General features: G+C 37.8%; 2 protein-coding genes across 11 annotated transcripts in view; one reads left to right on the top strand and one right to left on the bottom strand.

The window, feature by feature from the left end:
• Positions 1 to 5,011: 5,011 nt before the first annotated feature.
• On the bottom strand, positions 5,012 to 7,151 carry LOC18446226 (6-phosphogluconate dehydrogenase, decarboxylating 1, chloroplastic). The gene has a single exon (XM_006856348.4). The coding sequence runs from the start codon at positions 6,759 to 6,761 to the stop codon at positions 5,283 to 5,285; it is 1,479 nt and encodes a 492-aa protein (XP_006856410.1). The 5' UTR covers positions 6,762 to 7,151; the 3' UTR covers positions 5,012 to 5,282.
• A 5,966-nt stretch (positions 7,152 to 13,117) lies between these two features.
• The window catches only part of LOC18446227 (Ssu72-like family protein), a 38,899-nt gene continuing 27,231 nt past the window's right edge, over positions 13,118 to 24,785 (top strand). For 8 of the 10 annotated variants that reach the window (XM_006856349.4, XM_088848613.1, XM_088848611.1 and 5 more), the window contains exon 1: positions 13,118 to 13,234. The gene's annotated coding sequence lies outside the window, so the exon portion shown is untranslated. Of the gene's footprint in view, positions 13,235 to 23,217; positions 23,476 to 24,785 lie in introns of all 10 variants that reach the window. The other 2 variants (XM_088848608.1, XM_088848614.1) reach the window with 1 other exon arrangement.

Raw genomic sequence — 24,785 nt, 5'->3', positions numbered from 1 at the left:
GTGGACCCCATTGAGAACACCAGATAGGTACCTTTTCTTTTCTGTGATGGTTATCTCTATTTTTCAGGTAATGAACTTTCTCTTGGAACATGTTCTTTTATGAGCTCCTTTTGACATGAAGTTAGTTCTCGATTATGCTGTCCAAATTCACTTTTCCAATGTAGGAGAACTGAAATGCAATCCATGGGGTAGCACAAGGATGGATTACCCATGACGTCTTGCAGATGTTTTTGAAATTAAAATTTCAGGACCTCATTCACCCATATGAAAGGGAGGCAAATTAAGCTGACTGTTTGGTTAGAAAGGGAGTTTCCAATTCAAATTTTGTAGTTGCACACTTAAATGTTAAGGTTCATTTATGGAGAACCCAATTTGTAAGGAAACTATACATGTAAAGATCTTCTTTTCTTTTCTTTTTTCCCTTTTACTAATGAAAGTACAGTTCATGATAAAAAGATTAATCTTTTCAACCTTCAATCTTTATTGTTTGAAGATCTATGCTTCTTTTTTTTTAGAATTTCTATGAATTTAGCTTTTTCTTTCTTTCCTTTTTGTAGATTGTGCTAAATTGTGGTTTCATTTCCAGTAACAAGTTTACAAGCATAAAGTTTTTGATATTGTGGTTGTTTTGTGTGCCGGAATTCGTGAAATGAATTTTGTATTTGGTGAATTGGATAATCCTAACATTGGTAAACTCTACAGAAAGAACAAACAACATGAAGTAAGGCTTAAAAAGTAGGCTGTTTTCTTTTGTTGAATTCCTGTAATAGTTCTTGTAATTGGTGGATCAGATGACCTAGCTTGGGTGGACATAATGCAAAAAAATCAAACAACCCTGTAAAGAAGCCCTAAGTCTATTGCATCTTATTGTCCTTTCTGCATCTTGTTTCTTACGGCATTACAAATTTTTGAGACTGAGGATATCTTACAATTGATATACACAAGCTATCAGATTATGTTCTGTATGATTAAAAATGATGATTATCATTTCATCAATGACCCTGTGACCGACACTGTTTATTGTTGCTTTATCTTGAGTTTGAACATAGGATCTTTCTATCATGTAAAGCAATCTAAGTCTCACTTGGTTTTAATTTCATACAGGTTGAGATACATATAAAAGAGCAGAACCTTACATATGGTTTTGAAGTGCTTGAGCATTTTGTGAAAGCATTTTGAGCCAACTTTCAAACTTACAAAAGCAGAGGTATATTCATGATATTTGCTTCATATACAATCTACTGCTGGATCATCTGATCGGCACTAAGCCACTAACATCGCCTTTTCTTTTTAATTTTGAGCTAAACACATTCTTGATTACTGAAATAGTCCCACTTGGTCCTCGTATGCATCCAATCCTAATATGCAGACCATTTGTTTTTCATTTCCTTATTTTTCTCAAATCCAAATATTTTTAATCTACAGTATAGATATATTACATTCTGTATTATGTTTTGCACCTATCTTTATTTTTGTTTTCTATCTTCTAGCATGCAGGATGATATTTTATACACTGTGGCGACATTTTATGTTCACAGTTCATTGGATGCTTGTATGGGATGCTAGCCTCATCATGGACTCTACTTGTCTGTCACACATGTTTCCCTAATCTCTATAGCATAACATGGCTTTTCAGCATTATTCCTTGGGGCCTACATTATCGAGTCTCCTTTTCAGCATAGCATCTTTGTCGGACATATCCTTACTTTGTTATTGGGTTATTGTTTATTTGTTATTTTTTAATTCTCCTTCAATGTTGTGTTTCTCATATCTGCATGTTCATCTTCTTGGATCATGAGTTGCCATGGAACATATTATTTTTTACTGATTTTTGTCCTATATACTATTGAAAAGTTTTCTTCTTCTGATATAGTTTTGTGCCCCACAAATTTAAAAGTTCCAAATAACTTTAAATTTTTTAGAATTTTGTGTTGGGAAAAAACAACCATGTACTGTACATACTAGGTTCGCAAAGGATCCCATATTCAGTTCTATTCATTTGGTTTTGTTTTGCTTCTGGCAATCATCAATCATGAATGTCTTTTCTGCAATTCAGATGCGCAAAAGTGACTTTGGAATCATACATAACTATCAGCAGGTGGTCAGACTTTTTTCTGTAGACCCAGTCTAGAAGAGGCAGTGGATCATAAACTGATTTATGAATACTGGGTTGAGGGCTAGGGCCCACACAACCTTGATTGAGCCTATTCTAATGAGAGAAAGATCAGCCACTTGAGCCTACCTAGTGCCCCACGCACCAACCTCTCTCTTTCCTTTTGAAGCTTGATGAGACTTGGCCTTTTGTCTACCTTCTAGTGATGGGAATTGCTCATGCACACCCAACCATATCTCCATGTAGTAAACCTTGTGGTATTCACATAAGTTTCATTGCTGAAAATCTTGAGCAAAAGTAATTTTGTTTCTGTTATTCCTTTAGTCCTGTCATATCTTACACAAGTTGGTTGTTCATTCACTTGGTATGTGTTTTGTAGCAGTAATAGTTATTATAGTTCGTGCATCATTGAGAGTTCAAGCGGCTCTGTTTGCTGCATACTGTGGTTGTCTTCATTCCCATCAAAATGGGTTCATGATTATGTTTCGAACGTTTGAAAGCGCCCACCTTGCTGGTTATGTTGGTTGGTGTGTGTAGGGCAGAGCTCATACTCTTGGTTTGTGCGCGGTGCAAGTTTTCTAAGTACGCACACCCTGCTGGTTTTGTCATTGTTACAGTCCATATAACAGTAGGTTCTTGATAGTATTATTGTTTTTAAACCTCGAAGTTTGGTGCCCATCGACTCAATGTGAATTGCGCATAAGTCGAGTTTGTAGGTTTTGCATTCCACAAGCTTTTTTAAGCATTCTTCCGCTGCTACATTTCCACAACTGTCATTCCACTCATAACAGTTGATTTATGGTCTCATTTGTTCTTTTATGAAGAACCAACCTTAGTGGTTGTCGGTCGGTGCATATAGAGCACAAACCGCATTGATGTGACGTGCATTGCTAAAACTGTCCAAGCACTTTTCTGTCCAAGCACTTTTGCTTTGCAACTTTCAGTTATAGTTGCAGTCATAACAGTGAGCTAATGGTCCTCTTATGATGATTACATAATGTGAAACTTCATGCACATGATAAAGCTTGCGTTGGATGACCATACGCTCACATTTGTCAAGATCGTGTATGTTCATGTGCTTGAGAGTTCAGTTTGTTTGCTGCTGCATTTTCTTTTGATAGGAGCATCTCTAGACTTTGTTTAAGCATAGTTAAGGGAACCTTGTGGGTAGCGTGACGATCCCACTCCAAAACCGCGATCCCACGGTTTGTGCAAGGGATTTTGTAGGGAGACCCCTTTTTTCGATTTTGGGATCTCGCTCCCAAAAAAAGGAGACCATGTTTCACCCATCAGTGGAATCTTGTTCTATTTTGAAATAGATCCTCGCTCTCATCAACCATGGTCCAAGGTTTTGATAAATTAAAATCTTGAGTTCCATGTATGTGGATTCTACTTTCATTAACGGATGATACCAAGTTGGATATTGACATTGTCCGAAGTTCTTATTATTTAGGAATCATAAGTTCCATGATGTTAAAATCCAGTCCCTTTTTCGCATATCACGAAGCTCCATTATTTTAGATTCTTAATTTGAACTAGGCACAGTCTAAAGTGACCCATGGTTTTATTAAATATTATTGTGTAAGCCATCCCCTTAGTTGTAAGAATATATATTTCATTTAAAATTTTATATTTATGATGTCTTATTGTTTTAGAGTCTTAAATCTGATTATAGCTGTGAGATGAGAATATATGCATTCATTTCAAGCTTTAGAAAGCTTATTTTACATCAGTGAGAGAGAGAGAGAGAGAGAATAGTTCATCTTGTCCTCTTGCCCCTCTGAGAGAGAGAGAGAGTAGTTCATCTTGTCCTCTTGCCCCTTTGGAGAGCCAGCGTTTGAGAAACAATGGAGGCAAAGGAGACTACATTAGAAGAAGATGACGGTTAGAGTGGTAGGATTTTGGGTTGTCAGGGAACTAGGAATAGTGCATGCCAAACTTGTGTCATGGCCCGAAGATGTAGTGGTCATAAGAAAGACCGACTTATAGAGCTACATAATTAATCCATTGTTATTCACACAAAAATAAATAAATTCATTGTTAAGGGCAGGGGCACTTGATAAGGGATCCCTTGTAAATGGCACTTGGGGACCTCGGGACCAATCAGTTGAGGAACTTGATTCATATACTTTAAGAATCTCGATATTAGAATAGGAGGAACCCCGTTATATAACATACTTAAACCTCGATTCCTTAACCAAGGGACTCGTACTAGCTCTACTTACAACCTCATTTTTTTTGTATAGTGGAGCTTAGATTCCTGCTGGTCAAAACATCAAACCCACTGGCATTGGATCTCACTCCCAAAAACCTAAGGAACTCGTTCCTTGTCTTGTTCATTGTACGGATGCCGATCCTAACACCAAGAAGCTTCGGCGAATCCCAAACCAATCCCGCTCCCGCCTCCAACAACTATGTGTTTGATAATAGTCTCTAACTGTATTTAGAATATTGTGCATTCACTTAAGTGTTTGTGTTAGCTGCATCGTCTCCTTGCTCATTCTATAGCATTGTGACATAGTCGACATATCACAGTGTGCATGGTTTAGGTTCAAAATCAATCACACCATGCTGCTGCGGCATTGTTCCATTTTGTTCGTTATAACCGTTAATAAGTACAATCCATCGTCATCTTGGTTGAAGCCTTGAGGGTATAACCTTGGCGTGGGGCATGTTTTAGCATAAATACCTAATGGTCGGCACAATCCTTGTTGAATGGTATCAAGTAGATTATCAAATCGGCATAGCTTCCATCTAAGAAACTACGGGTTAGATGTACCGTATCATAAGGCTTGGCAAGGGAAGTTTCACAAATATCTATAGACAGCTCATGATTTCAATTGAATAGCAACACGATTCACAGATGTAGGAAAAAAAACAGCAAAAACATCCTTCTTATCTCCTCTAAAATTCTAGAGCAATTCATTAAAATACATAAACTACAGCTCCAGAAGAAACCCAGAAACCATATACTATGCTCATTATTCAAACCACCAAATCAAGCACATTGTTCCGAACCCTCCAGGCAAAATCGAGATTCAAACACCCATGCAGAGTCCCATAACATTAAAAAGAAAAAAGAAAGACGGAATTGCAGCCACATTCAAGACTAAGGCATGATGAAGCAGATGACAGACAAAAAATTAATTTTTCTCTCTTACCAACTACTTCAGTTAAGAGCACTGACACCTGCCTTGTTCTGCCTGGCGAGCTTGGTCCACTCAGTATGGTACGAGCCTGGCCTATCGATCCTCTCATAAGTGTGAGCCCCAAACAAGTCCCTCTGTGCCTGCACAAGATTTGCTGGGAGCCTCGCTCGCCTATAACTATCGAAATAAGCCAAGCTCGCATTCATACCAGGTGTACTGATTCCGGCCTCAATTGCCAAACCCACCACTCTCCTCCAGGCTGCTTGCCTTTGCACCATCTCTCTAGCGAATTCCGGGTCCACCATAAGATTTGGGAGCTCGCGATTCCTCTCATATGCCTTCTTGATCCTATCCAAAAACACAGCCCTTATAATGCACCCACCCTTCCATATCCTTGCCAATTCGCCAAGGTTCAACCCCCACCCTTTCTCGACGCTCTTTGCTCGAAGCAAGTTCATCCCTTGAGCGTAACTGCAAATTTTCGAGGCGTACAAAGCCTGCCTCACATCTTCAATGAGCTTCTTCTTATCGACTGCCGGCCTCGCCAAAACCTCACTCAGCCCAAACTCCGAAAAAGCCTTTGATGCCGCCTCTCTCTCTTCTTTTAACCCACTGAGATACCTGCAATCAAGCGAAGCTGCGATTGTGGGTGCCGCCACAGAGAGCTCGGCCGCTTGCTGAACCGTCCATTTCCCAGTCCCCTTCATCCCAGTTTTATCCAAGATCTTATCAACCAGTTCCCCCTCTCCAAACTCATCCTTGACCCTAAATATATCAGAGGTGATCTCAATCAAGAAACTCTCAAGCTCCCCCCTATTCCACCCTTCAAAAATCTCAACCAATTCCTGGTTACTCAACCCACCAACATGCTTCAAAACATCATAGGCCTCAGAGATTAACTGCATATCACCATACTCAATGCCATTGTGCACCATCTTCACGAAATTGCCTGAACCCCCGGGTCCTATATAAGTAACACAAGGACCATCAGACACCTGGGCCGCCACCTTCTCGAGAATATCTCTGATATTCTGATACGCATCAAACGATCCGCCAGGCATCAGCGAGGGGCCGTTGCGAGCACCCTCCTCGCCGCCCGACACGCCCATGCCGAGATACAAGAGGCCACGGGCAGACGCCTCCTCAATGCGCCGCTCAGTGTTCTCATACCATTCGTTTCCCCCATCAATCAAACAGTCCCCAGGCTCCATGAAGGCCGAGAGGGTCGCGATGGTCTGGTCGACAGGTCTCCCGGCCTTGACGAGGATGACAACAGAGCGGGGCCGCTGGATGGAGAGGATGAAGTCCTGTGGGGAGCGGTGGCCTAAGAGGGGGAGGCCCCCCTCGGCATCGGCGCGATGGACGGTGTCGTCGACCTTTGAAGTGGTTCGGTTGTAGACGGAGATGGGGAATCCCTTCTCGGCGATGTTGAGGGCGAGGTTCTGGCCCATGACCGCAAGGCCTGCAAGGCCGATGCGCGAGAGCGTGGCGACCTCCATTACCTATTCCAATGGGGATTGTGGGGGTTCAGATTTCTGGAGATTTTGATTGTAGAGAGTGAGAGACGAGCCTCCAAGGAAGGGGGGAGCAAGAGAGATGAGATGAGAGAGAAACGAGATTGAAGGAGAGAGGAGAGGTAAACTTAGAGAGAGAAAGTTGGGAGGGAGGGGGAAGAGGTTTTTAAGTTGCAGAGAGAGAAACGGCCATTTTTAGTGAGAGGGAGGGAGGGAGGGAGGGAGCGAAAGGGCATGGCAAAACGTAGGTTGGTACGATGCCTCTACGGAGCATAGATTTTGTATTTCCAAAATTGAAATTACAAATGCACCTCTATTTCAATTTCTATTTTTATTTTTATTTTTATTGTCTCCAGGAGGTCCGACTTGTCCATTGGCTTCAGACCTCAGATTCGCCACACTAATTTAACGCAGGCTTCTCGCTGGGCCCGGTAATAATCAAGAAAAATGTTTATATAAGGTTTTAACCAGCGTTTAAAAAATCGCCGAGTCGAACCGGACTCGCCCGGTTCGACTCGAAATTCACGAAAAAGGTACCGGATCGGTTAAAAAACCGGGAATCGTCCGGTTCTAGAGAGAACCGGACGATTCCGCACAGTGACTCGCCGATTCACTGTACGGAATCGGCGAGTCCGTGAAGAACACGAGTTGCACACTGTTCTTCACGGATTCTTTCAAATTTGTCATTTTTTGATCATTTTTTTTGTTTTTTTCGGCATGTGATCTGTTTTGCAGGCTGTAAACAGCTTTATTCAGATTTTTCAAGGATTAAATGGTGGAAAAATTGGTTGTTTTTGGATCAAGAAAAATTCGGGGTTTAGGGTTTCCGCCATTTCTGAAATTTCATGCCAAATAGGGCATGAATCTTTCAAAATTTGTAGGCATATTGATCTTAAAGCTGTGAATCAAAAGCTTTTGTTACTAATTTGTGATAATCGTTGAGAAAAACATAGTTTTTTGGAGATTGAAGGCTTCGGTTCACAAAAACAGGTAAGAACTTTGGGTTTTTTTTTTTTTCTGCCATTTGATTTATTTCACGGCATATTTTGAATAAAATGAGTTCAATAATTAGGGTTTTTAATCTTTATTGTGTCTAGTATGATTTAAAATTTTCAATTTTACGTAATCTGATCAATTACAGCAAGAAATTTGATATGAACAGTGAGATGCCTGCGGAACCAAATTCTGCTTTTTTTTTTTTTTTTTCCGCCTTTTGATTTTGTTTTCATGATATATTTGAAATAATGTGTTAAAATTTTAGGTTTTTGATTCCTTATATTGTTGTTTATCAGAAAATATAGTCAATTGGATGTAATTTATTCACTTGGAGGTGAATTTTTGAGTTAAAATCGCTTATGTAAAACGACTCTGTGAAGAACAATTTTTTTTTTTTTTTTTTTTTTTTTTTTTTTGTGTAGCCCATGATAGAATTTTTTGTAATATATGATCGAATTTTTTGTAATCCATGATCAAAATGTTTGTTTTTTTTTCTTGTAATCCATGATCGAATTTTATTTTTTATTTTTTATTTTTGTAACCCATGATAGAATTTTTTGTAATCCATGATCGAATGTTTTGTAATCCATGATCGAAATGTTTGTTTTTTTTTGTAATCCATGATCGAATTTTTTGTTTTTTGTTTTTTATGTAACCCATGATAGAGTTTTTTGTAATCAATGATTGAATTTTTTGTTATCCATGATGTAATTGTTTTTTTCTTTTTTTGTAATCCACGATCGAATTTTTTGTTTTTTTTTTTTGTAATGCATGATCGAATTTTATGTAATCCATGAACGAATTTTTTGTAATCCATGATAGAATTTTCTGTAATCCATGATCGACTTTTTTGTAATCCATGATCGAATTTTATATAATCCATGATCGAATTTTTTGTAATCCATGATAGAATTTTCTGTAATCCATGATCGACTTTTTTGTAATCCATGATCGAAATGTTTGTTTTTTTTACTTGTAATCCATGATCGAATTTTTTGTGTTTTTTTTTTTTTTGTAACCCATGATTGAATTTTTTGTAATCCATGATCGAATTGTTTTTTTCTGTTCTTGTAATCCACGATCGAATTTTTTGTTTTTTTATGTTTTTTTTTTTTTTTGTAATCCATGATCGAATTTTATGTAATCCATGATCGAATTTTATGTAATCCATGAGCAAATTTTTTGTAATCCATGATCGAATTTTTTGTAATCCAAGATCGAATTTTTAGAAAATTTATGATTTTTTTTTTTTAATCCATGATCGAACTTTTTGAAAATTTGTTAATTTTTTTTTTTAATCTATGATCGAATTTTTTGAAAATTTGCTGTACTTTTTTTTTTTTCTTCTTTTTATCCATGATCGAATTTTTTGAAAAATGATGATTTTTTGAAAAGATGTGAAAATCGTGATAAAGTTTTGATTATCATGATGTATTAAACATTTAAACCCAATTTTTAATTTTTATTGTTTGAGTTTGCTGTAAATTTTTTTTTTTTTTTTCCATGATCGAATTTTTTGAAAAATGATGATTTTCCGAAAAGATGTGAAAATCGTGACAAGGTTTTAATTATCATGAGGTATTAAACCATATTTTAAATTTTTATTGTTAAAGTTTTTGTTGAAAAAATTGTATGTTTATGGATTATTTATGCAAAAAAATACATGTTATTATATTTTCAATACAAAACTGTATTTTTTTTATCTGTTGTTCATGGATTTTTTAGTTGGAATGACTGATGTTAGCCGGCTCTTTGAAGAATTGTTTTTATTATTAATTTTTTAATGCAAAAAATGTATGTTCTTGATAATTGAGTTGTAGCCATGTTTGGAGCTTGCATTTTGTATTATTTTAAATGTTTGTAATTGATATGTACGAAAATATTATTGTCCTTTTGCAATAACAAATAACAACGAATATGACTACATGAACTACCGCAACATATTATGATTACATATGGTGATTATTTTTCTTTTTGAACTATCAGGTTAATTTAAACTTTTTACATCTAAATTTAAATCGTATGTTACTAATTTTATGCTTTATTGTAGTCCATGTATGTTGATATACTTATTCCATGATAATTCTATGTTTATCCTTTTGTGTGATGTAAATTAAATGTTGAATGGCGGTTCATGCAGGGAAGAACATATCAATATTCGCATATTCATTCAAAAACATGAAAATTCTTAATGGAGTACCCTCATTTTTTATTGAATTCCTAAAAAACAATATTTATAATGAATTTTAATAATTTTTTCGGATTTTTTTGAAGCTTTATTCTGACCGATTCACCCGATTCCGATCGGGATCGCCGATTCGCCGATCCGGATCGCCGATTCGCCGATCCGGATCGCCGATTCGCCGATCCGGATCGGTTTTTGAAAAGCCCGATCTGGGTCACCGATCCAGTTTTTAAACCATTGGTTTTAACCTTATACTGTTGAAGTAAGGTACACATCAAAAATCCTGTAGTGGAGAGTGTTTTGGCATAAGAAAGCCCTCCAATTTATCATCTTGACCTTGACATAAATGGATATGAAAAATTAATAAAAATTTCAAGTCCAAAATATAATGCATCTTATAACAAGTTATCTGGACCGTTTATTTTCAAAATTTTCAAGTGTTTATTGATCTACTCGATCTGTACCATTTTTCAAGTTTTAAAATTTATAACTGACGATAAAAAAAGATTTTGAAGCTATCAAAGGTTTTTGACGCCAAAAAAACATCTCTCCGTAGGTGCGCCTTACTTGTGCGGTATAAAGAGGCAACCTTATACAAACCTCACCCAAAAAATAACAAATATATGTTTAATATGTGCGGTTCAAATAGCGTAAATCATCTATCTTAAAGATGATGTTTCATCTAAAAACAATAGAAACTAGCAATCCAAATATTTTCTTATTAGAATTATTATTTCTAGTTTTTGAAATTAAGGTATGATTTTATGCAACCGTTGTATAGTAATATGATGCAATAACCTTAAAAAACCATCTTATGGGCATTTGTTTGATCCAAAATTTGAAATATACACTCTTTTTCATTCTAATGAATAATCACAAAAAAGAAAAAATTGAAAACACAACCTAGAAAATATTTTTTTAGTCCAATTAACATATCCGTTCATTTTGGTGAGATGCTTAGATCTAAACCTTAGAATGATTTTTTCATTTCCAATTTTTTTGGATGGCTTCATTATCATTAGATGAACTGTTAAAAAAGAAAAAAAAATGATTTTGAGTATCTAAAGGCTAAGATCTTGAAATTCACAAAATGAATGGTCTAGATTAGTTTTTGCAGGGGACTCATTTTGACTATATCTAGGGTTCAAATTGAACTTTTGCTTTTTGGGGGAATGATTATTGAGACGAAGAGAGAGTGCGTGAAAAATTTGAGGTCATACAAATACCACAAACATGGTTTTGCATTATACTATGATACAACCGTTGCATTGGATCATTGCTCTTTAAAAATTACTTATTTTTTCATATTCATGATCTCTATGTTAGATATTATGTCTTTAAAAATTAAGTCAAAACATCCATCTCAAAAATAGATTTATTAATAGGCCCGCATTTCTACATATGCGGGCCTGCCCACATAGAAACCGGGTCCAAAACTAAATGAATCAAAAGAAAGAAAGTTGAGTAGGGCCGAATTAGACTGATACTATGTCGCATCAAATTGGTGCTAGCCCTAAGGGGCCCTCATGCCATAGTTTGTGTCCTATGCCCTATGTCTTTTTTTAAGGACAAAGTTTATATAGAGTAAGGCTGCCCACTAAAAATTTTCACTAAAGAGGTTGTTTTGATGTCCAAATATCTTCAAATTGATCATCTCAACATCAAGATACATAGATATGGGAAAAAAAAGAATTTCAAGTTTTGGAAATAGTGCATCTTGTACTGTATTTTTGAATCGTCAGTTTTCAAGATTTTCAAGTTTTCATAGATCTGCTAGATCTATAGTATTTTTCAAACTTTAAATTTCATAATTAAAGATGAAAATATATTTTAAGGCTATCACAAAGAATTCGAGTATTGAAATCATATTTCTCGATATTATTTAAAAGTGTGCCTTACTATGACTGTCACGAGCCTCACCTTTATGCAAACTGCACCCTTTTTTACAAGCCAAACCGAAGTAGATTACCAACCATAAGATGGCATTTGTTAACGGTGTATAGGCTTGGTATACATTTCACCCCTTTAAAAAAGGTTTCCCTTAGGCCGGTTTGGTTTTTTTAGATTTAAATTTCTAGGAGTCACTTTTCTGGGAAAAGGCCTGGGCAATCGTGTTTGGTTCACTTAAAGTTGACATTTTCATTAGAATGACTATTTTAAGATTTTCGTAGGATTTCTGAATGATTATTTTATGCCTAAATTTTGGAAATCTCTTTTCAGTAAAATAGGTGGAATTAACATTTCATGAAAACACCTATTTTTTTCGGAACCAATATTAAAATTTTAGAGAAGGAAACTATATCAAATTTTAGAGTCAGAAATTTTTCAAGCTTTGAATTTCATAATTAAAGATGAAAATATATTTTAAGGTTATCACAAAGAGTTCAAGTATTGAAACCATATTTCTTGATACTATTTAGAGAGTAAAACTATATCAAAGTTTTCAAGCTTTAAATTTCATAATTAAAGATGAAAATATATTTTAAGGCTATCACAAAGATTTCAAGTATTAAAACCACATATCTTGATAGTATTTAAAGGTGTGCTTTACTATAATTGTTAGGAGCCTCGCCTTCGTACAAATTGCACCCTTTTTTAAAAGTCAAACTGAAGTAGATTACCAACCATAAGGTGGCATTTGTTAACAGTGTGTAGGGTGAAAGTGCCCAACTTTCGCCCTTGGTATACATGTCACCCCTTTGGAAAAGGTTTCCTTTAGGGCCGTTAGATTTAAATTTTTGGAAGTCACTTTTCTTGACAAAGGCCTGAGCAATCGTGTTTTGTTCGCTTAAAGTTGACATTTCCATTAGAATTGAGATTTTTGTAGGATTCTTAAATGGTTATTTGAAGTCTAAATTTTGGAAATCTCATTTTCAAAATGTGGAATTGACATTTCAAAAAAACGACCTATTTTTTCATATATCAATATCAAAATTTTAGAGAAAAAAACTATATCAAATTTTAATGAGAGAAACTATATCAAATTTTAGCGTCATACTCTCTCAAATATTTAAGTTTTTAGAGGGATAATGTATATTAGAATTTTAGAGAGAGAAGTTATCAGTACAGACTTCCTTGTTTGATAAAATAAAAGAACTTCATGTAAGAAGTTTCCATCTTCCCATCTCCCGTTTAAAAACAGTTCCGACCTTTGGGTCGGAACTCAAACAAGGAAGTCCTACTTCGATAACCCAGCCGCAGTACCCCTTCGCGAGCGCCCATCGTCGAGCATCCTCTTTGCACCACGTCCCTCTGTTCTACGAGTTTAGCCACTGAGGTATGCTATTGACTCTGAGATTTTCGTAATCTTTTTCTCTTTATCTCTTCTTCGAGTTTAGGGTTGCTTGATCTTTGAGCTCTGATTTTTATGTTCAGATCTAGGAACTCTGATTTTCGTTTTTTTGTTTGAATCTCAGAGCTCTGATCAGAGTACGAAAGTGCATCAAAAACTTCATTGAGCTCTGATCACACACACATACCTATTTCTTTTGAATTTGTGAGAATGAGAAGTTGAGAACTATTTTTACAGCTCCCTTCTCCTTTCCTTTTTAACAAAAAAAAAAAAAAAAAGAGGCTAAAATGGAGTGGGTTTTTTTACAAAATCATAATTTTAACCGGTACCAAAGAGCCTACTCCTGTAAATTTCGTCTCTCGAAAACTTGGATTGCGCTTGGATCTCCTAAACCTTAACATGAAAACCAAAACTATTTCTAGGGCTTCTCCCTAACCATTTCTAGGGCTTCTCCCTAACCATTTCTAGGGCTTTCTGAGATTCTCTCTGATCAAGTAATTGATTTTCAAGCTTTTATCTGAGCTTAAACATTGGAAATCTCTAGGGTTTTATATGGGTTTGTTCGAGTCATTACGCGAAATTTAGGCTTGTTTCTCAGCTTATGCTATATCTCTGCTTTTTTTTTTTTTCTCTATTTGTGGTGGAATAGCTCTCCTTGTTGTGATATTAGTTCTTAGTTTCATGTACTCATGTTTAATCCATGATTCTAGTGGTTTTACACTGATTCTTCATTATTGCATTATAATTTCTCATACTGAAATTGAGTGTTTTGTTTATCTCAAAAGGAATTTGATTCAATTTCAGTCATAATTTATGTAACATATTGAATTCTAGACTTGCCAGAACTATGGAAAAAAATTCTGAAATTTCATCTTGAACTCTTTTTAGTCGTTACTCGTGAGACTGTACTCAACATCATCGTGAGAGCCTTTTCCCAAGTATTTGGGGTTGGCTAATTCTTTAGACTGTCTTACACATAAAATTAACATAATATTTAGCCTGTGATTTTGGTTTCAAGATTGGATAAATACTTGAATTGTAATATGACTAAAGACTGTTGATTGTTTCGACACTATGTTAAAAACTCGTCTAGAAGCAAAAAATAAAAATGTTGATCTACTATTGTAAATTTCATTCCAATTTTGGACCAAGGAACAAAAGGCTCTGCAAAATTTGTAAGCTTTTTTGCTCAACCTTAGCATCCATCATCCACGATACCAATTTACAGTTATTTGGACTAGTAACACTTTTAGTAGCCTAGAAGACTAGTGAATCAATATCTACTAACAGATGGTCTCATTTGGATGAAAATTCTTCAATTTTTGGTTGTCACCTTCGCTGCTGATTTAGTAAGTTGGAAGAATTATGAATTGAGTAATTGGATAGTTGTAAATCATTGAATGTTATGGAATCTTATTCAAGTGTTGATATTTGAGTTCCAAATACAAGAATGTGTGATGTTGCTACATTTGAATCCGGACTGAGGGTTTTATAATAGTGGTTGTGATCCGGCAAAATTTGACCTTTCAGAACCAAATATGATTCTTTGTGATAACAAGTATTTTGCAATTGATTGAATTTTTATTATTTTTCTGCATAAGTTACTTGAATCCGAATGTTAATGCGTGACCACTGTGTCTTGAACCCTTTGAAATTTCAAATTGTCATTTTGCCACTATCGAGTCACACTTAGGTAGGTTCATGAAGATCTAGACTAATTTAAGTAGTGCTCAAGTTATTACAGGTTATGACTTGTTATTCCTGTGGAAGTCTATAGATGGAAACTATGTGCATCTGTTCTTTGCAAAAAAAGAAACAGAAAATAAAACCTATTTTATATAATTTACATGACTGCCACTGATTTAGGAAACTTCAAGATGATATACACTTTATAAAAATTACATGACTGCCACTGCTTTTGGAAAACTTCAAGATGATATCTGCCCCCATGATGTTTCTTTTGGTAAGGACTATAGGCCGGTTTGGAAACCAAAATGCATTTTTATCATGTGGTGTTAGTGGCGGGCATATGAAAAATGTAACTCTTGCCAATGGGATGAAAATTAGTCTTTCCTCTAATCCAATACAGATACTCAGTTCTTCTTTAACTTCCCAGGAGGTTATCAAACACAGAAACCAGGGACTTCTTAACTTCCCAAGAGGTGATTAAACAAAGAAACCAGAAACCAGAAACTTCTTAACTTTCCAGAGAGGTTATCAAACACAGAAACTAGGAACTTCTTAAGTTCATGAACTTAAGAACTTCCAATTTACAGTTCATGAACTTACTTCTAGTTATCAAACAGGCCCTAAATTTTAGAGAGAGGGATTACTTAAAATATTTTTAGAGAGAAATATCTTAAAACTTTTAGAGAGAAGAACTATATAAATTTGTGAGTTTTAGAGAGAGAAAATATCTTAAAATTTGAAAGAGAGAAATTACATTAAAATTTAGCGAGAAGAACTACTTAAATTTTTTAAGAGATTAATATCTCAAAATTTTTAAAGAGAGAAACTATCTCAAATTTTAAGTTTTAAAATAGAATTTATTAAAATTTTAGAGATAGAAACTATATCAAATTTTAGATAGAGAAATTACCTAAAAATTTTTAGATAGAGAAACTATCTCCAATTTTAAGCTTTAGAGAGAGAAAATATCTTAAAACTTTAGAACGAGAAACTATATCAAATTTTAGATAGAAAAAGTACTTGAAATTTTTAGAGAGAGAAACTATTTCAATATTTTCTATAGATAAACTATCTCAAATTTTAAGTTTTAGAGAGAGAAAGTATATTAAAACTTTGAAGAAAGAAACCACCCGAAAATTTTAGAGAGAAACTATTTCCAAATTTAAGTTTTAGAGAGAAAAAAATCTTAAAATTTTAGAGAGAGCAACTATATCAAATTTTAGAGTGAGAAAGTACCTAAAATTTCTTAAAAGAGAGAAACTATCTCAAATTTTTTTAAAAAACTATCTCAAATTTAAAGGTTTAGATGTAGAAAATACTTTAAAATTTTAGATAGAGAAACTAAATTATATTTTAGAGAGAAACTACCAAAAATTTTTTAGAGGGAAACTATCTCAAAATTTTTATAAAGAAAAACTATATCGGATTTTAAGTTTGAGAGAGAGTATCCCAAAATTTGAGCGAAAAACTATATCAAATTTTAGGGAGAGAGTACCTAAAATTTTCAGAGAGGGAAAATATCTAAAATTTATATTTTCAAGAAAACGATATTCCAGGTTTCTATCGCATGCAAATTTTAGTTTCCATTATTATGGCTCTACCGAATAGTTTCCATTATTACCACCGTGTTCGTTTTTTTCATGTCAAAACGTAAATTTTAAAAACATACGACTTTACACTTTTTCGGTTGTTGAACAACCGAATTCAAAGTGTTTTCGGTTGTTCAACAACCGGGGCCAATTTCGGCTTTTGAATAACTGAAAATTTAAAATTTTGGACTGGCTTTCCCAGGAGATGTAGCTCAGTTGTCGGACCATCTTAGGGGACAAGCAGCCACATGCCAGTTAAATTCTTCACCAAAAAATTTAAGAGGTTCACACATGCTGGTCAAGCTTCATTCAGAGGTGAACTATGACACCCCTATGACATCAACGCGACTGATTTCCTTATCCGCCATCCTTCTGGTCAGCCCTACTAAGAGGAGATCCGCAAGGAGACACTCTCTCCACCCCAACTCCCCTAGATGAGGATCCTCTGCTGGAATATCAGAGGGCTCGACAGCCACGCCAAGAGATGTGTTGTCCGATCGCTAGTTTACTCCCACTTCCCCACCATTGTAGCTTTGTTTGAGACTAAACTCCCTTCCCTTGACCTCCCTTTAATAAGAGAAATATGGGGACATCTCCCTTGCTCTGGGTAGCTAAAGAATCTCAGGAAGCCTCGGGGGGAATCTGGGTAATCTGGAACCAAACCATTCTTCAGGGTTCATTGCCACAAATCAAGGATCACTCAGTCTCTCTTTCTTTCAGTCGAATCTCGGATGGTTTTACCTTTGTGTCTATTTTTGTATATGGCCCCAACAACCCTCTCTTAGACCTTCATTTTGGCAGGAGCTCTCATCCCAGGCCCTTCCCCTACCCTACCCTGGTTGTTGGGAGGAGATTTCAACACAGTTAGGTGGCCTTCAGAAAAGTCGACGGGTGGTCCTCTCAATGCATCCATGAGTGGCTTTTCGGATTTCATTGAGAGCATCCCGCTCATTGATATCCCTTTATCAGGGGATTCTTTCACATGGTCTAACTATGCAGAAAATCCAATTATAACTAAGATTGATCGCTTCCTGGTGAACCACCTTTGGGAAGATTCCTTCCCAGGTACTTGCTCTAAAGCCCTTCCTAAGACCACCTCTGATCACAAGCCCATTATTTTAGATACGACCCCCACACAATGTTTTAATAAACCTTTTAGGTTCGAAGTTTTTTGGATGGTTGATCCATCCTTTTTCCCCCTCTTCCGTTCTATCTGGACATCTACTATTATCTCTAGGTGGGCAAGGTATTAGATTGTCCAGAAAGCTCCAAATTCTCAAAGCCGCTCGAAAACAATGGAGTCGTCAGCTTCCTTCCAACTTTAGAGTCCCAATTAGAAACCTAAATTCCTTAATCTAAGATTTAGATCTCCTTGAGTAATCCCGAACTGTTACCCCTCAGGAAAGGGAACAAAGGATCCAAGCAAAGGTCACCCTTTCTTAGACCCTTGAGCAGGAAGAAACTTATTAGTATCAAAGGTCTAGGATAAGTCGCTTATAGAAGAGGATAGGAATACAGGTTTCTTCCATAAAACTGCCAGCTCAAGACGCAGGGGAAATGCTATCACTCAAATTTCAGTAGGGGCTCTCTCCTTTACCCAACCCTCTCACATAAGTTGTCTTCTTATTAGATTTTTAAAAAATTTGTTTTCTAAACCAGTCCACCCTTGTCCAATTCTAGGCGATATAGCATTCCAAACCATCTCCCCCGCGATGGCTACTTCACTTGAACGCCCTTTCACTTTAGAAGAATCAGGAAAGCTGCATTCGATCTTCCCAAGGATAAGGCCCCTGGCCCAGACGGCTTCCCTTTAGCTTTGTTCCAAACCTAATGGGAGACCACAGCCCCAAACATCCATGCTCTCTTCGAAGAATTCTTTCGTAGAAGCAGACTTTAACTCAGCTCTCAATTGCACCTTCATAGCCTTGGTCCCCAAAGTAGAAGGAGCTCATAAAATGTCAGATTTCCGCCCTATCTGCCTCCTCAATTCATCCTACAAAATCTTGGCAAAGGTACTTGCCTCCCGTCTGCAAGCGGCCCTCACCACAATCATCTCCCCAACCCAATCTGATTTTGTTGCAAATAGACAAATTCTAAATGGTGCCCTGACGGCCAATGAAGCAACACATTCCATGTCCTTGTCTAGTCAGAAAGGTCTCATCATCAAACTAGATTGGGAAAAAGCCTATGATAGGGTCGATTGAGATCTACATGATTTGATCTAGGCCCGTTTGGGTTTCAGTTCACTTAGGAGAAACATGATTCAGGCATGCATCTCCAACCCATCTTTTTCCATACTCATTAATGGATCCCCAAATGGATTCTTTCAGGCCCAGAGAGGACTTAGGCAGGGGGATTCCTTCTCACCCTTTCTCTTTACACTCATTGGGGAACTCTTTTCCCAAACAATCTACATACTCTATAATACAGGTCTTCTCTCGGGTTTCAGTACTTCTCCATCAGACCCAATTGTTACCCATCTGCTCTACACAGATGATACTCTTCTTTTCTGTGAAGCTGACCCAACCCAAGTTGACTGCCTATGGCCTTTTCTGCGTACCTTTGAACTCCTCACAGGGATGAAGGTCAACCTCAAGAAGACAAAAATGTTAGGAGTCCATATAGGAGATACCGAATTGAGAAGCCTAGCACAACGCTTGGGATATGCGACGGAAACTCTCCCTTCCTCGTACCTAGGTCTACCTTTGTGTCTAGGAAAACCTAGAAAGGAACTGTGGGATGACCTCATTCAAAGATTCACATGGAAGTTCTCCTGGAAGGGAAGGTTTCTATCTTTAGGGCGCAGAATTACTCTCATTCGTGCCACCTTGGCCAGCATCCCAGTGTATTACATGTCCCTTTTTCAGATACCTATCTCAGTCATCCAGCATTTAGAGAAATTAATGAGGGATTTTCTTTGGTCTAGAGAGGAGGGATCAAAGAAAATACATATAGTGGCTTGGGACATTGTGTGCTCCCCAAAAAAATTTTGGGGTCTTGGAATTAAAAATCTTAGAACCATGAATCTTGCCCTTCTTGGTAAATGGTGGTGGAGATTTTCGTCTCCCCACCCACTTCTTTGGAAACAGGTCATACAAGAGAAATATGGTCCTACCAATGGGGAATGGATCCCTAGAGCCCCACCTCATAGATCTTCGGGAGTGTGGAAATGCATATCCACAATCAGAAATGCCTTCTTACAGCGCACTCGATATAGGTTAGGATATGGCTCTCGCATTCTTTGCTGGTTGGAAACTCTCCTCTTTCAGTGGCTTTCCCTGCTCTCTTCCTAGTAGCAAGGGACCCTAAAGCATTCATAGCAGACTATGTAGAATTCAATGGCTCCAATCTGGTTTGGACACCAATCTTTAGAAGAAACCTCACGGATCAGGAATCTGCTCTCTTGCTACGTATGCTCCAAATCCTTGGAACGCATCTTCTCTACCCCCGACAGGATTCTTTAATTTGGTCTGTGGCCTCTTCGGGAACTTTCTACGTCTCCTTTAACTCCTCTCTTCTCCCTAACTAGAACCTTAAGCCACTTTTCAATTTTACTAGGTCTCTCCCTATTCCCCACAAAGTCCAGGCCTTCATTTGGGTCCTTCTTCAAGAAGAGACTCTTACCCTAGATCAACTCCAGAGGAGAGGTGTCTCTCTCCCTAACCAGTGCATCATGTGTCTTGAGGAAGAAGAATCCCTTCCACACCTCTTTATCCATTGCAAAGTCTCTCTCACCCTCTGGTCATCCCTCCTCCAACTGTTTTGTCTGAAGTGGCTCACACCTCATGACCTGAAAAGTCTTTTTGAGTCCTTTCTCTCCCCCTTTTCTTAAAAAATGGGAAAAAGCTTTGGCACCTCTCTGTATCTGCCTTAATCTAGAGTCTTTGGCTAGAAAGGAATTCTCGAACTTTCAGAGGAACCCTGAAAAACATAGAATCCATATTCGACTCCTCTTCTGCTCTCATTTTTCTTTGGGCCAAAAACATCCCCATTTACTCTACAATACCTATACAACAGTTTCTTAATAACTGGGCATGCCTCCTAAACCTATCAACCCAATCAGACCAACCTAGACCTCTTTGGACCCCCCCACCTTTGGGATTCCTAAAGTTGAACACCGATGGGTCTTCATTAGGAAACCCAGGACCCTCGGGCATAGGTGGCTCGCTTGCAAATAGCACAACTGTTATATTCAGTTTCTCAGATTACATTGGGAAACAGGACTCCACTTTTGCAGAGGCTATGGCCTCCCTTGAAGGATTAAAGAGGGTCGCCCAGATGGGAATTAACTCTCAAGGCATCCTTGTAGAAGTTGACTCCACTAACACCCTTTTATGGGCCACTCGTCAACAACAGCCCACCTGGAGGCTAGCTTCTACTTCTGATCATATTCATTTCCTGTGCAGCCTTCTCCCTCATATCACCTACATTCATATTCACAGAGCAGCCAACTCTTAGGCTGATTGACTGGCAAAACAGGGAGCATCTTTAGGCGTGGGAGCCCAACAAATTGCTTGTCAATAGTTCCACCCTACCCTCTCTCTCTGTCTACCTCCCCAGTCTAAGTCTTTCTCTCCCCCTCTTACTTCCCCTCAAAAAAAAAAAAAAAAGGAAAAGAAAAAAAAGGGAAAAAAAAAGAGGAAAAAAAAAGAGGAAAAAAAAGGAAAAAAATAAGAAAAAGGAATGTTTGTTTACTTTCATATTGCCAAAGATAGGCCAAAAACTCTCTTTTGTCTCTCCATTTACCAAAAAAAAAAAAAAATCTCTTTTTTTTTCATCCATCTACTCCACTTCTGGATCCCTGTTCCCTCTACTTCATTCCTAGATCCCTGTCAGCCATCTAAGCAAAGTTTCAGTTCATTGTTTGGAATGTTCTTCTCGACCTTCTACCTCTACCACCTCACCTCCCCCCCTCAAAATCTAGAATATTCCTTTCTCGTTCCCATTATTTGCTATCCCAATTTTCCCCTAAACATCTGATTCATCTATAGCATAGCCCCTGGAAAAAAAAAGAAAAAAGAAAAGAAAGTATCCATTTTTGGGCAAATAGGAGCTTCTTTTATGCTCTCTTCTGCACCCCTCTATAAGCCTCCTCAACCCATACTTATCTCTCTTCCCATAATGCATTACCACCTCTCTTAGGCCTCTCTTTTAGGCCTTTTCAGACCCCACTCTGCACCCTGTCTTTATAGCCAGACAAAGCCATGTAGCCAGACCCCATGATGGACAAAACCCTGTAGCTGCCACAGCTGATTTTATTTAGAAGAAGCCACCTTTGGTACCGTTTCGAAGAAGCACCACTTTTTGATTCCACGAAAATCGCGCTCTCCTTCGATCTCTCTTCTCAAAAGCAAGGCATTTCTACTCTTTGGGTCTCAACAGCACTCCAAGACAAATTCAGTGGATAAAGTTACAAACTCAAAGACCCTGACTTTAAGATTCAGCAGCCCCAACTGTTACCCCGCATGGTACACCACATATTTCTGCAATGCGGTATAAAGGCTACACCAGCATGGTACACCTCACACTCTGTAGTGTGAAGTAAAGGAGTCACAAGAAGATTTCAGATGTTGATGCGCTCAGGTTGAAGATAGCAAAGGATTTCTGGATCTCTTCTTTTTAGAATCTTTATGATATTAGCATGTTATTTCTCATTTCTCTCTTACCTCTCGATCTCATTTGTATCTCTCTATTCTCCCTCTACCTCCACTTTCACTTTTTCTTCTAGTCAGCTCACGCTTTTTTGGTTGTATACGGAGCAAAGGAGTCACAAGATGATTTCAGTTGTTGATGAGCTCAGGATGAAGACAGCAAAGGATTTCTGGATCGTTTCCTCCTAGAATCTTAATGATATTAGCATGTTATTCTTTTCTCTCTTCCTCTCGATCTCATTTGTACCTCTCTATCCTCCCTCTACCTCCCCTCCCACTTTTTCTTCTAGATTAGCTCTCGCTTTTTTGGTTGCTTTTGGAGCACCCAACCTGTGGGCTGCCTTTTTTGATATTTATGGAGCACCCAACCTGTGGGATGCCATTTTTTGTATACATTTTGTAATATTTACCTTTTATATAAAGTTAACATTTCTGAAAAAAAAAATTCATCCATTTCATTATGAATCAAGGAAGTAAATCAGATTATACAGGAACATTCTCAGCTTTGTTATGGACAGAACACCTAAAATCACGAAATAAACATAGGAAATCCGACCCCCAATAGCGGGAAAATAGAATAAAATCTTTATGGAGGGAAAATAGCAAGAGATGAAAGTTCCATACTGCTGAAATTTCGTGACTCCCATTTCAAGCCACAAAAGAAAGAACTAATGTAGCTCTCTAGAATCAGTAAACTAGAATCACCAATACAAAAATATATGAATCAAGGTTGCTGATTTTTTACATGCATTTGGGGTATCAAATATTATGAATCAATGAAATAAATCAGATTATCTTGTTCACTTGTAGTATGAAAAGAAATGGAGCAAGAAACCAAAAAACAGGATAGAATCCAGGAGATTTATAACAGAGAAATATTGGGAAAGCCCCAAATTTTTTTGCAGCAGACTTACAAGAGAGAGTAAAAAGGAAATACCTAAAACAACCTTGAGAGGATTCGAAAACGTAAATTAGTAAGAAAAAACATGGAAAATCTGCATATAACTCACTTGTTGCTCTTGCTCTCTTGGACGCACAGGTTCCTCTAGCTCGGTTGCTCTTGCTCTCTTGCACGCATAGGTTCCTCTAGCTCGGTTGCTCTTGCTCTCTTGCATGCATAGGTTCCTCTCTTGCACGCAGACTGTGAGAGAGAGAACGGAGGGAAGGGATACTCCAAGAAGATGGAGATTACGGAGAAGTGAAAGAAGAGCGCAGGGTTTTTGACGGGTGAAAATAGAAAGCAAGCTCTCAGTAAAAACTCTAGAAGACCCCACCCATGCGCAGGCAGTTTCTTAAGGTCCCCTTCCGTTCCATGGATCTTTCATCAAGTGGAAAACTGTATCCTGGAATTAGATTTCTAGCGGAATTGGTATTTCCAATAGAATATGGTGTATAAAAATAAAAATTTATTGTAAATTTAAGGGCAAATTACGTACATATCAGTTAACAAATATTCTAGGTATGTAATATCGTTAAGGGCAAATTGAAGAAATAATTTAGAGGGATGCATGGAGGCAGACAACCTCTTGATTCTTGGGCAGCGTTCAACGGAAATCTCATTTCAAGTGGTATGGGCATAAGCTCATTCAAGTCTGAGAATTGGAGACTGGTACCCGGAGGGTCAGGATGAGTGGAAGACAAAGGGTTTGAGGATGTGGGCTTCTCTGAGGACTGCTCAGAGGAAACAAAGATAGGAGGGGTGAGAGAGGATCCAGGCAAAGGGGTTGGGAAGCCTTGACAATATGCGTAAGACGGTCTTGGAGTGGGAAGCATTTGAAATGGTTGTATATGATTATGATCCAGAGGCAGAAACGTGGGCATGGTACTTGGTGGTCTTTGTGAGGTTTGCTTACATTAACCTGGATAAGCAGGCTTTTGCTTACGTCGACGAGGCATGTTGGAGTTGGAGGGTTGGTCGTGAGGTTTAAAGGGAGAAAGCGGGGTGTGGTTTTCTGTAGGTAGAGCCGGAAGGCTTGAGGTTGGAGGTAAAAGAGAAAGGGGCTGCGGGGAAAAGTGAGTAAGGTACTAGAGTAAGAGGAATAGAAGGTGAATATTGGATGTCGCCATTTGAATTTGGCGGGGATTCAAAGGAAGGATGAGGAGTTGAGGTGTCTAAGGGGGAGGATGAGTAGTATGGGTGAAGGGGTAATAGGTTGGGGGTTTGAATGGGTAAGTTTTCAGCTAGAGCGGCATGGGAAGTGGCAGGTGTCTGAACCAGAGGTTGAGAGGGGGGGAGAGGCCCCATCTGGCTAAAGGGGTTTGCCACCTCATTTAATGGAGACTGAAAAGAGTGTGGTTGAGAGGGCTGTACAGGGCATGGGTCTAAGTGCATGAAAGAAAAAGGTGGAGAGGTTGGTTGACCAGCATTAATTGGAACCTTAGAGGTGGCACCTGGAGACGGTTGCCGTGTATCGGAAATAAGGCTTCTTTTCTTGAGAGAGGATCACCATTAATGTGGAGGAAAGACAAAGTGAGGCGGCGCTTGATTTGGAGAATGGATGACAGATGACCTTGGGAAGCAACCATCACTTAATGAGTTGGCAGGCAGGTGTCAGTAGGTGACTTTTGGAGTATGCATTGTGTGCCAGGTGACAGTGGAAGGCTCCC

This window comes from Amborella trichopoda, chromosome 10 (assembly GCF_054954075.1).
Source record: "Amborella trichopoda isolate Santa Cruz 75 chromosome 10, AtrichopodaSantaCruz75HAP2 v2.0, whole genome shotgun sequence".
Classification (NCBI taxonomy): Eukaryota; Viridiplantae; Streptophyta; class Magnoliopsida; order Amborellales; family Amborellaceae; genus Amborella; species Amborella trichopoda.
Note: the sequence above shows the minus strand (reverse complement) of the source record. Positions and strands in the feature narration are given on the sequence as shown.

Coding starts and splice junctions, on each gene's coding strand:
- LOC18446226 (XM_006856348.4), bottom strand. CDS start 6,761: ATGGAGGTCGCCACGCTCTCGCGCATCGGCCTTGCAGGCCTTGCGGTC.